Raw genomic sequence first — 12,869 nt, 5'->3', positions numbered from 1 at the left:
CCCTTGGACGGTAGAAAAAAACGGCGGAGGTCCGTCTTCCATGCGATAGACTTCACCTATGGCGGAAAGGATCCATGTGGAAATCTTAGCCCTGGGCGCCGGCATGCGCCTCCTGGGACCGGGTGAAAGGATGAACTGTCCTGAAAAGATGAACTGACTGTCGGTGAAAACCGAAAGTGCGGTCCAGAGGACACAACTACTGAGAGCTCGTACCAGCTCAGGAAAAAATTAGGCCCTTTTCAGGATGAGAAGGTACTAGGACCGAACCCGAAAACCCAATCTCCTTATCTGGAAGGAAGGCGGGCTGCCTTGTACCGAAAGGAGGGTAGTGGCCGGAGCACCCCCCCTTTGCCCTCCTGGAGGACCCGGTAAAAAAGGGGGGAACAAAGGCAACAAGAGAGAGCTGTCCGCCCTGATGCCCCTTGAAAAAAAAAAAAAAAAGGGGACGGCCACGACGAGCCCACCTATCCAAAACAGGTGGGAGTAAGAAGCACTCGGAAAGGTTCAAACCGAGAGCCGTGAAGTGAACCCATCGCTAGATTAAGGTCCCACGTTCCTAGTGGACGGTGATGCCGCCGAGCCAGATGGACGCTTCTCTGCGTGAAACCCTTGATCGTGGAACGAGAAGTGATACGTCTCTGAAACCGGAATGACCGCGTCGACACCTGGCCCCTAGAGGGACGCGCTAGAAGCCGCATCCCGCTCTGACTGCCAACCTGGCAGTAGTGCAGGAAGGAAGAGAGAGAGAGAAAAGAAGAAGTGCTCCTTACACCCCGGAGGAACTCCACCCGTGTGGTAATACATCTTCGAGGGAACCGGCTTCCCGGTCTACACATTGTCTGCATCCTTCTTGCCAATCGGCCTGTGCGAGCTAGAACCCGGGATCCGCTATTAAGGTCGTCAAACTTAGGGCTTCTAAGTCCTGGTGGAAGAGAGGGCCACGACACGAAAGAACTGGACGGTCTGGAAAGCGCCACATGGCATCTGCGAGTGGATTGAGTGAGTTCTGTGAACTATGCTCGCCTGGGCCCCTCCATAGGCACCTTCTGCCTTGGTCCATCTTGAGAACGCTCGAGATCATGGGAAGCCGTGGGAAGATGCCCGAGAGAATGAACTGGCCTCACGGCCGGCCGAGGGCGTCGTCACCTAGCGCAGAGAAGGGGGCACCCTAGACGCGCCGTTTACTAGAAAGCTGGATCGGGGGCCAATAGGACCACTACTGGACGTCTTCTTTCGTCGTAGATCTGGCTGGAGACCTCCCTGTTGAGGAGCCAATTGCCTAGGCGAGGCCCTTCCTGCTGAGAAAAAAACGGCCGTCTAAACGTCCACGGTAGGGATGTGTACTGCCGAGATTAGAGCGCGACAAGATCCGGCCGGAGCAAGAACTTCTTGACCTGTTCCTTTGTCATGACACTTCCTGCGCCTCCCTGGTGGATGATGCACGCCACCGCTGTGGCATGGTTCGACTGGAACCTGACCGGGCAACCTCGCCCCAGTGAAGAAAAAACGTTACCGGTCTAACCGGATGGATCTGAATTCCGGAATGCTGAAGGGGAGACCACACTCAAGGGGTGTCCCTCGGGACCGAGCTGTGGAAAGTTGGACAAGCCCACCCTAGCATAGGAGACTGGTAACGGCTGATGCTATTCTCCAGAGGAGACGGAGAGGGGATCTTCCCAGGGAACGGTTACGAAGACTGGTCCACTAGGAAGGGAATGGCGGGTCCCTGGGACAAACGGAAGCTATTTATCTCCGTTCTTCCGTGGGGACCTATGGAAGGGCAAGGATGTAAACTGGTAAGTGTACCGCCGCTATCACCTCCACCAACCACTGCGGACTCGCCTACCAAACCCGACCTGGTGCGGGAAAGAAAACTACTCCTGCGTGAAGAGTAACTTCCCTTGGGCGGTCTCGAATAACATGCCTAAAGGGATGATCTACCGGGCCGGTGTCTGAAAGGACTCCAACCGGTAGATCAACTACCCTAGTAGCGAAAAAGTGACGATGACGGGGTCTAAACCCCAAGACGAGGATCCTTGAAGGAAGAAGTCTGGACCCCCAGGCCGTTTATGGGCGGAGTGACCGTAACGGCCCTGCAGAGTAGGATGTGCAGGAACAGGCGCCCTGATCCCCGCAAGCGCTCTTAAAAACTGGAATTGGCCGCTGCAATGCAAGGCGGAGGGACTGTTTGAGAGATAGAGGCGCCCTGACGGTTGCGGGTCGAACGGACTGGACCGAGCGTGAGGCGACGATCCTGAGCGTCTGGGCCGATGCTGGGAAGAGAAGTGCTCTTCCCTCACATAGCCTAGGGGAAGATGTACGCTTCCCTCACGTAGCCTAAGGGATCCACTGGACTAACCTATTTCCGAAGGGACGGTCACCTAAAGGCGGAAGGAAAGTAAGCGACTCCTTAGATGTCGTCTCCGCGTTCCAGCTCCTGAGTCAGAGGCCTCGACGGGAGTCACACTGCTGCTACAGGCTCAGGCCGTGCAGCTGGTAAAACGCCAGGGCTATGATGAGAAGGTACTTACCGCAGATGTCCACCAGTTCTGAATCGGCAGAGATGGAATGTAGTCCGCTGCGTAGGGTGTCCGTGTAGTCCCTGAGAGACGTCACGTTAGGGATGATAAGCTAAGAGGAAACCAGGCGGGTGGATCACAGGGGGGCATGCCCCTTCTCCCCGGAGCCCCTTGGAGAATGGATAAAGACAATAACAAAATTTACCGCTGGTAATGTCCTGTCTGGATGGTGTCTGTGAAGGAGCAGTAACTCTGCGAACTATTGGATGTCCACTGCAAACATCATGGGTCCGCTAGAAAAGTCTTAAATGAGACCTGTGTGCTCAGAGAGGAGAAGAGAACTATCCGTGCTCTTATGGTCTGACTCACCGTTTCCTCCCAGCTAATCGCCATGCGTCGAACCTCGGCGCCTGCTCGGAATCCAGCAGAGGTGGTACGTCTGGGTCATCACCAGAGAGGTCGGAAGGCTCCTGGACGAGCGGGAATTTTTGACCTGGGAATGAAGGAAAAACCAGGGGGAGGCGCCGAAGGCGAGACGTGGCGGGTCCGCTTCGAGCAGTGGATGAGGTCCCTGGTACGGGACTCACCTCCCCCGGTGCGTGCCGGAGAGAAAAGGAATGTCCGTACCTTTAAGGCTTGACTCACCATCCTTACCAGGCTATTAGTCCTGCGTCAAACATCCGGGTCCTCCTGCTCGAAGTCCAGCAGAGGTGGAACGCCTGGGCCATCCCCCAGAGGTCGAAAGGCTACCAGAGGAGAGGCAGTCTGGACCTGGGGATTAAGGTGAAAACTGGGGGCGCAGACGACGAGACCTGGCGGGTCCGCCTTGGGCAGAGGAAAAAGGACCCTGGTACGGGACTCATCTCCCCGGTTGCGCCAGTCTTGCGGATGGTACGACAGAGCGTCGGCCGGGGACGCAGCGCATGCGCACCCACCCGAGGGACGTAGGAGAGGGGATGTAGGGCCTAAGACAGGGCGCTAACCCGCCGGCAGGGGCGGGATACAGGGGCGTGCAGTGCCAGGGGCTGCGGTAGCTGTAAAAAACTAATGTAACATCATTTGGGTAATTCACAACAGAGGGAACAGCCCATACTAACTGTATCTCTGATGCTAACCAAGAACCCGAAGGAGTGCTCGTAAGAGTTAATAAATATATATAAATCTACCTTTACATATTGAAATAAACTGAGCCCAGCAAAAAGAAAAACAACCACTATCGTTAAAAGAAGGTGGCTAATTTTGGTCAACTTTTCCCCAGATATGAGGGTTGCTGCAGCCTCAGCAATCCGCAGAACAGGGGACTGCTATAATCCCTCTTTTCTACTTTTTTTTTTTTTTTTGTTATATAAAATGGATGCTGAGGAGGCTGGAGGCGGGCCTAGGAGAGCGGGAAAAAACCCTCCACCGCCCCCCCTGTGATGCCTGGGGCTGGGAGGGGGGTGGCGACCGAGCGGCCGGCGGCCAATAGCGCTGCGGCAGGAGGCGGGCCTAGGACGCCGGGGACAGGGCCGAAGCCGGGACCTAAATTTTTGAGCTGCCCGTGCAGGGAAGATACCGACCGGCTGCCCTGCCAGCGAACGGTGGCGGCGGCGCAGCCGCGATGACCGGATGCCGGCCGGGAGCTCCGTGCACGCCGCTGCACTCTGTCGCCCGATGTGGACCGGGGCGTCCGGTGACTAGGCCCAGACCGGGGCCTAAATTTCGCCGCCGGCCGAGGAGGGGAAGGTAGGAGAGGGTGTCCTACCTGGTCGGCGGCGGCGCCCCTGTCCAGTGTGCAGGCGTGGAGCTCTGCACCTGTTCCTGTGTGCTCCGCACCCTGGAGGAAAGGCTGCGGCACCAGGGAGAAGAAAGAGGAAGGCAGGGAGGTGGACGCCAGTGGGGGGTGGGAGCCCCCTGTAAATGTAGCAGCGCTGCGGGCCCCAGCATACATCCAGACGCGCTGCAGAGGTCCAGTCCCTGCTGTATGCCCCTTACACCCTTTGGGGTGATACCGCAGGGTGAATAGGGGGTGCCCCGGAAGGTTCTGCCCCGCGTGCCGACCCGGGAGTGGTACCACGGAAATTGGACGGGGGAGAGGGCCCGACGTCTCAAGCCTCTGCGACCCAGGGGAGTGGTACCCACACGGGCTGCGAGAGCTGAGGTAGAGAAACGATACCTGTAGAGACAGAAGTACCACAGATGAGAGCGACGAGCGTCGCCGAGAAAATTTTTTTAAAAAAAAAAAAAAATACGCAAAAAAATCAAGTGGCTGAAGAGGGCCCAGCCGGCCCACATCAGCCTCCTACGACACTAAGCAAAAACTGATTGAGTCCGCCTCCGGCTCAGGGGTTATACTGCTGGGGAGGAGGTAACTTTTTATGTCTACTTAGTGTCAGCCTCCTAGTGACAGCAGCATAACCCATGGTCCTGTGTCCCCCAATGAAACGATGGAGAAAATTATATAACTATGAGCTGCAGTTGTTTATTACACTCTTGAATGGCAGCTTAGATGAAAATGAACTGAAAATATACAAACATTATATCATATACCATACATAGGGTAATATAACAATTTTATGTACAATCTATTTTTATTGAAAACAAATAAATTATTATACAATAATACACAATAAAGTTACATAAATTATATAGCAAATATGACAATCAAGTAAGACCTATTTAAATTTCAGCATTGTCACATTAGAACATAAGCATATAGATTCTTAGCAAATACAGAAAATAATTCAATAATTCAAGTGGACAAAACCACCAACCTCCAATAGAATTTTTCCAAAAGATATAAGGTCCCCCAAGAGAAAAGAATAAGAAAATAAACAAGGTACAGAAAAAAATTGGACTAGAAAGGTTAGAAGGAAGGGTCGTGAAGGGACTAGCATCTATCCATCAGCATCAATCTAGACCTACCAAAATGAGACTTCTGAATGTCTCAGAATAATCTATGAAAATCTGATGAATCCTTAACCAGAATCCAAACAGAAGTCCTCAGATATTTATCTGAATTACAAGTATTTTAAGCAATATGTTCCTCCATCCTACAAATATTAACCATCTTCTTATACCAATTCACCGTAGTGAGAGTGAGAAGTTTTCCAATATCTAGGGATTACTGTACACGCAGCTGTTAAACAAAAGAGAAGAATATCTTTCTTTTGGTACCCAAATGACAATGGTAAAATAGAGAGGAGAGCAATTTGAGGACTCCCCACAATCCTATTTCCAGTGATCAGGTGATAATTTGAAAATATTTTCTCCTAAAAGGGCTTGATCTTACCACATTCCGACCAGATATCTAGCATAGAGCCTACCTCATTCTCACACCTCCAACAGTTAGAAACAGTTGGAAACATCATCTGCAGATTAGAAGGAAAAGGATACCACCTAGAAAAGATAATTTTTCTCTTAAGCTGAACAAATAAAAGACAGGTTTAAAAGAGTTAAAACCATTCCTAATACCTTTTCCAGGCTCTTTGGAAATCTGGGCTGTTCAGATCACAGCAGAGGGAGGAGACCACCGCCATCTTTGTGGAGCCCGCTGGGTATACTGTGCATTCCACTTCCCCCTGAACACAGTGGTCAGCGGTGATCTGCATCATGAACCTGGTATTGTATTATAGATGTCAGGCTGTGATCACCACTCCCGCAGCATATACTCTCCTTGGAGCTCCGCTTCCAGCAGCTACTCCTGTGAGCGCTCTGTGCCCTGCCAGGAGGAGCTGCTGAGAAACACCAAGCTGACAGGAGATGGCAGGCTGTGATCTCGGCTCGCCGCAGCATGTACTCACCTTAGAGCTCTGCTCCCGACAGTTCTTCCTGTCAGTGCTCTGTGCTCAGCACAGAAGGAACAGAGAGCACTGGGGAATTCAGGGGGCACAGAGCACTGGGGGATGCTGCAGGGGCACAGAGAGCACTGGGGGTACGCTGGAGGGACACAGAAAGCACTGGGGGAAACAGTATTATGGGGGCAGAGTAAATGGGGCACATTATATAGTGGGGCACATTATATAGTGAAGCACTATGCTATTCGTCCTTGGTGACTTTCCACAGTTCAGGATCAGTTTGTAGTCACCAACAAAATGGCTCCGCACTGTGTCACTAAATTTTATCCTCCCTTATCCTTTTGGAAACACCCAGAAGGGGAGGAGGAGGTGTGACATCACACACATGAGAGCACATTCTGCCTACTTTTACTGCAGTTGTAATCCAGGCTAATTTTACACTTTGTTTGTAGCAGCTGCCCCCCTAGTGTTTAAAGGTGGAACATATCATACTTTTAAAACTATTTTTTCATATTGTGTTCTATTAAAACAAATGATAATATTTAAACAAGACATTAAACAATAATTTATATTTTTTTTAGTAATTATTATTTTTTTTAAGACACCTCCCCTTTAAAGATATCACATGTCCCGGCGGAGAATCTGGTAGAAACAGCTTGTCAAGAAATGTGGGGACAGACAAAGATAAACCATCAAATTTCTGAGAAGACACTGTAGGTGCGACTGCAACTGTAAATACTCAAACCACTTTAGTCTTCTGGATGGGGACTGAGCCTGTAAAGAAACAAATGAAGGTAGCTTCCCACTTTCTAGCACCTGGAACAAATGGGTGTCCTCCACTGCCCTCCAGTCTAGAAAAGACCATCACATGAACCCAGGTTGAAAAGAGGGATTGTAAAGAGTGGTGTAAGAGGCCTAATTGTCAACAATCTACTTCTGAGAGAGTACCAGATTTGAAGTGTCTCTGGTTAAAAAGGTTGTTCACTACTAGGACAACACCTTCTGATTCCACTTGTTTCCCCTAAAATAAAAGACTCTGTACTCACCTCCCATTCTGGCACTGTTCCAGCACTATCAGCAATTGCTGTTAGGGGTTCACGTGACATTGTGACGTTATGCAATCTCTGTGTCCAATGACCATCTTCTCTCACCAAATGAACAATCAACAGGAAGTAAGTAGTAGCCACAGCGTAACTTCCTGTTAAGTAACTCATTTGGTCCGAAGGCAGACAGAGAGAAGCCATCAGTGATTGGACCAGGGGCTCACGTGATGTCAGAATGTCACGTGTGCTCCAAACCGTGATTACTGACAGAGATCGAACAGCGTCATAATGGGAGGTGAGTACAGGATCTTTTATTTTAATTGGGGAAAACAAGTAGAATCAGAGGGGGTTGACCTAGTAGTGGACAACCCCTTTAATAGAACAATTTTAGAACTTTAATCAGCAAATAAAAATTACTTTTCCTAAACCAATATTTCAAACATACAAATTATGCTGATATTGTACATTACTGTACCTCAATTCCTTCTGTTTCATATTCTTCTTGCTCTGCTTTTAGTGTCATAGCAATAAAGAGCTGCTGCAGTTTCTCATTACAGTAATTAATGCAAAACTGCTCAAAGCTGTGGAAATTAATAAAGTATTAAAATTTAATACATACACTCTAAAGATTTATGTGTTTCACATATACACTTACAAGAAAATGGGACTATGTTCCCACATGGGGAAATGGAGCAGAATTTGTTTGTATGTTTTCCCAATAGATAACAACACCAAAGTATGCAACACTAAACATCTGTGTATATTGAATTTTTATTGCTTATTTAATATATTTTTCCTTTTTTGCAATGCATTTTTGCTGCGAATTTCATTAGCATTTTTAAGCACTTTAAATAGTATTAAAATTATACCTGGCTACCTTACTGAAGCAGCACATACAGGGGGAAAATGAAGATATACAGTATTTTATCTGCAGCCACCATATTTAAGAATAACCGTTGAATGTTAATGTCTGTCACTTTACCTGGAGTTAATCCAGTTTGGTCAGAATGTTTTAATGATGACAGTTCCCGACTCAATCTTAAAGGAAGAATTTTAGCTAGAATTTTAATATCTGTGTTAATAGGCCAGTAAGAATCTGGAGAGACGGGGTCATTCCTGGCTTCAGTAAAACCACTACAAGCGCCTCCCTCAGAGTAAGGGAACGCCCCTCCCTTAAAAATTATCTCAAAGAGCTCAAACAAATGATGTCTAACCAAATCACAATTAGTCTTGTACCAATCCCCCTACCAAACCATCAGTTGCAGGAGTTTTCTCAGAAGATGGTGCATTAATAGCATATTCTATCTCCACTTCACTTAACAGGGCATATAGTGCTTCTTATTGTTTATGGAACAAGCATTACATTGTAAAATCGGATAGAAAGGAGTCTACCACTTGGGAGACTGTCACGCAGTGACTGCCAGGGTTCCGCCAGCTACATGGAAAACCCCGGCGAGCGCCACATTACACAGGGTACACAATACAACAGTGGACCCCGGCGCTTAGGGAGGAGGAGAATGGTCACCTCCTATACTCACCTGATCTTTGCACTCCCTAATGTCCCTATACAGGTTCTTTCACCCCGTCACTGATCACGTGCCTATCCCCGTCTTTCCCTAGACTTAGCCCCGTATAGTGCTCGCGGCAGCGGGAACGCAGGTCCCGCTCTAGTTTAAAGACACAAAGAGGATTAGACAGACAGGAGTAAAATAAACAGCAATCATTCAAAGCACTCCAAATGGCAAGAGGTAGTAATGAGGAATTGACCAGAGGGGAAAACCAAAAAGGACTAAGGAAGGGAAAAACTCAACACAGCTTTCACACAGCAAAAGATCTCTGAATGGCTTCCTGGTCCACAGCTCACAGGTTCCCTCTAGAGACACGCTCAGTAGAAACTATCACCAGCGATTACTTGGGCTGGGAGAAAAGTCTTTATAGCAAAGGTAATTAGCAGTACAAAACAGCTGGTTATAGGCTATACCTTCCATTCAGAGTTCAGGAGACCAGAGGATCTACTTAATCCTAGCAGTGCTAGATAAAAAAAGAATCTGCACAGCCAGCTGTATTAACCTGAGCAAGTGTGTATGAAGACTGGTGATCTCCGGACACCAGAAATAGTAGGGACCACTCTCCGCCATGGTACCCTCGTGATAGAGACATGATCACATGTAAAAAAAATTATAAAAATTGCATTAATAACATGCGGGTTGGTAATCAATTCCACAATAGGATTCCTGGTAGACGGAATGAATACAGAAGGCCGCTAACCATGAGGCAATAACTACTCATTTTAAGATATAAATTTTACATGGATGGCAAAAGAAATAATATTATATCAGATCAGAAGAGACGTGAGCAATTCACCTGTTTGTTTCAAACACTTCAAAGCCATAAATGTCCAAAAGTCCTATTACTGTTTTCTTTGGTGGCTCCTGTCAATTACAATTACATAGTAAAATTAATTAATCAAGTCCTATCACACTATGATAGAACATGCTCAGCATAAATGTGTCTATTATATTAAATATCTCACCAAATTCAACTGAATATATATATATATATATATATATATATATATATATATATATATATATATATATACAGTTAGGTCCAGAAATATTTGGACAGTGACACAATTTTCGTGAGTTGGGCTCTGCATGCCACCACATTGGATTTGAAATGAAACCTCTACAACAGAATTCAAGTGCAGATTGTAACGTTTAATTTGAAGGTTTGAACAAAAATATCTGATAGAAATTGTAGGAATTGTACACATTTCTTTACAAACACTCCACATTTTAGGAGGTCAAAAGTAATTGGACAAATAAACCAAACCCAAACAAAATATTTTTATTTTCAATATTTTGTTGCGAATCCTTTGGAGGCAATCACTGCCTTAAGTCTGGAACCCATGGACATCACCAAACGCTGGGTTTCCTCCTTCTTAATGCTTTGCCAGGCCTTTACAGCCGCAGCCTTCAGGTCTTGCTTGTTTGTGGGTCTTTCCGTCTTAAGTCTGGATTTGAGCAAGTGAAATGCATGCGCAATTGGGTTAAGATCTGGTGATTGACTTGGCCATTGCAGAATGTTCCACTTTTTTGCACTCATGAACTCCTGGGTAGCTTTGGCTGTATGCTTGGGGTCATTGTCCATCTGTACTATGAAGCGCCGTCCAATCAACTTTGCGGCATTTGGCTGAATCTGGGCTGAAAGTATATCCCAGTACACTTCAGAATTCATCCGGCTACTCTTGTCTGCTGTTATGTCATCAATAAACACAAGTGACCCAGTGCCATTGAAAGCCATGCATGCCCATGCCATCACGTTGCCTGCACCATGTTTTACAGAGGATGTGGTGTGCCTTGGATCATGTGCCGTTCCCTTTCTTCTCCAAACTTTTTTCTTCCCATCATTCTGGTACAGGTTGATCTTTGTCTCATCTGTCCATAGAATACTTTTCCAGAACTGAGCTGGCTTCATGAGGTGTTTTTCAGCAAATTTAACTCTGGCCTGTCTATTTTTGGAATTGATGAATGGTTTGCATCTAGATGTGAACCCTTTGTATTTACTTTCATGGAGTCTTCTCTTTACTGTTGACTTAGAGACAGATACACCTACTTCACTGAGAGTGTTCTGGACTTCAGTTGATGTTGTGGACGTGTTCTTCTTCACCAAAGAAAGTATGCGGTAATCATCCACCACTGTTGTCATCCATGGACGCCCAGGCCTTTTTGAGTTCCCAAGCTCACCAGTCAATTCCTTTTTTCTCAGAATGTACCCAACTGTTGATTTTGCTACTCCAAGCATGTCTGCTATCTCTGTGATGGATTTTTTCTTTTTTTTCAGCCTCAGGATGTTCTGCTTCACCTCAATTGAGAGTTCCTTAGACCGCATGTTGTCTAGTCAACAGCTTCCAAATGCAAAACCACACACCTGTAATCAACCCCAGACCTTTTAACTACTTCATTGATTACAGGTTAACGAGGGAGACACCTTCAGAGTTAATTGCAGCCCTTAGAGTCCCTTGTCCAATTACTTTTGGTCCCTTGAAAAAGAGGAGGCTATGCATTACAGAGCTATGATTCCTAAACCCTTTCTCCGATTTGGATGTGAAAACTCTCATATTGCAGCTGGGAGTGTGCACTTTCAGCCCATATTATATATATAATTGTATTTCTGAACATGTTTTTGTAAACAGCTAAAATAACAAAACTTGTGTCACTGTTCAAATATTTCTGGACCTAACTGTATATATATGAAAAGAAAAATCACCAAAATTGTTATCTTCTAATTTACTTGCAAGCCATTTCTCAAAATATCACATTTATCATCTGCACAGAAGAATGTACTGTAAATGTAAGCCATAAAGATATTAATATTTTATTGCATTTCATGGCTCCAGAAGGTCACACTCGCATCCTCAGCATTTAGGAGATAAATATTTTATGACAAAGGACAGAGCTGTTGATATGTACAAGTGCATGACAGGATGTTTGGCAAGATCACTCATGTTACAGCTACTCTATTTCTCCCTTTGCTGGACTGAAGTGAAGGCTGCAGAAATCAGTTATAGAGGAAGATGGTAAATGTGATCAGATTGTGATTGGTTAATTGTGATTGTATATTTAGAGGAGGAAACTGAAAGGAATGCAAAGTCGAGCAACGAAGCGTCTATATTTAATCTTAAGAGTGCTTTACACAAGACGATGGATCGTGCGATGCATCGTCGGGGTCACGGTTTTCGTGACGCACATCCGGCATCGCACACGACGTCGTCTTGTGTGAAACCTCTGAGCGACGCAGTATCACTCACAAATCGTGAGTCGTGTACTCGTCGCTCAGTTTCATAATATCGTTTATTTTTACTTGTGCCGGTTGTTCATCGGTCCCGTGGCAGCACACGTCGCTCCGTGTGACACCACGGGAGCGATGAACTCTGCTTACCTGCGTCCCATGGCTCCCGCCGGCTATGTGGAAGGAGGGAGGTGGGCGGGATGTTTACATCCTGCTCATCTCCGCCCCTCTGCTTCTCTTGGCCGGCGGCTGTGTGACGTCGCTGTGACGCCGAACGTCCCTCCCCATTCAGGAAGTGGACGTTCGCTGCCCACAGCGAGGTCGCTCAGCGGGTAAGTACGTGCGACGGGGGTTTCTCGACTTTGTGCGACACGGGCAGCGATTTGTCCGTGACGCACAAACGACGGGGGCGGGTACGATCGATTGTGAAATTGCACAATCGGTCGTCCCGTGTAAAGCAGGCTATAGAATAGGGCACACATCTCCCTAAGACCACCTTCAGCAACCATTTACCGTAGGACATATTGTAAGTTGCCTATACCTCCCCCTTCCACTGGCCCCCCTTCAATTAACTTCCGCCAAGACAAGATAGCCATTAATATTTTTTTGCCCCTTTACAGTTCATTACCCCCCCCCCTGCAACCAACATTTTTCATCCTCAACCATAAATATAAAATTCAATGAAACACATAGTCATCCTCCCCCCCCCAAGACCCCCACAATTTTCTGCTGACATA

At 47.1% G+C, this 12,869-nt stretch overlaps 1 protein-coding gene across 1 annotated transcript in view; it reads right to left on the bottom strand.

Moving 5' to 3' along the window:
• Positions 1 to 12,869, bottom strand: part of MYO1H (myosin IH) — a 234,293-nt gene that overhangs the window by 158,572 nt on the left and 62,852 nt on the right. Inside the window, exons 11-12 of the mRNA XM_075320032.1 lie at positions 9,703 to 9,770; positions 7,814 to 7,919 (exon numbers count right to left, since the gene is read on the bottom strand). Coding sequence (XP_075176147.1) covers positions 7,814 to 7,919; positions 9,703 to 9,770 — 174 coding nt within the window. The remainder of the gene's footprint in view (positions 1 to 7,813; positions 7,920 to 9,702; positions 9,771 to 12,869) is intronic.

The sequence above is a fragment of the Anomaloglossus baeobatrachus genome, chromosome 1 (genome assembly GCF_048569485.1).
Source record: "Anomaloglossus baeobatrachus isolate aAnoBae1 chromosome 1, aAnoBae1.hap1, whole genome shotgun sequence".
Classification (NCBI taxonomy): Eukaryota; Metazoa; Chordata; class Amphibia; order Anura; family Aromobatidae; genus Anomaloglossus; species Anomaloglossus baeobatrachus.
Note: the sequence above shows the minus strand (reverse complement) of the source record. Positions and strands in the feature narration are given on the sequence as shown.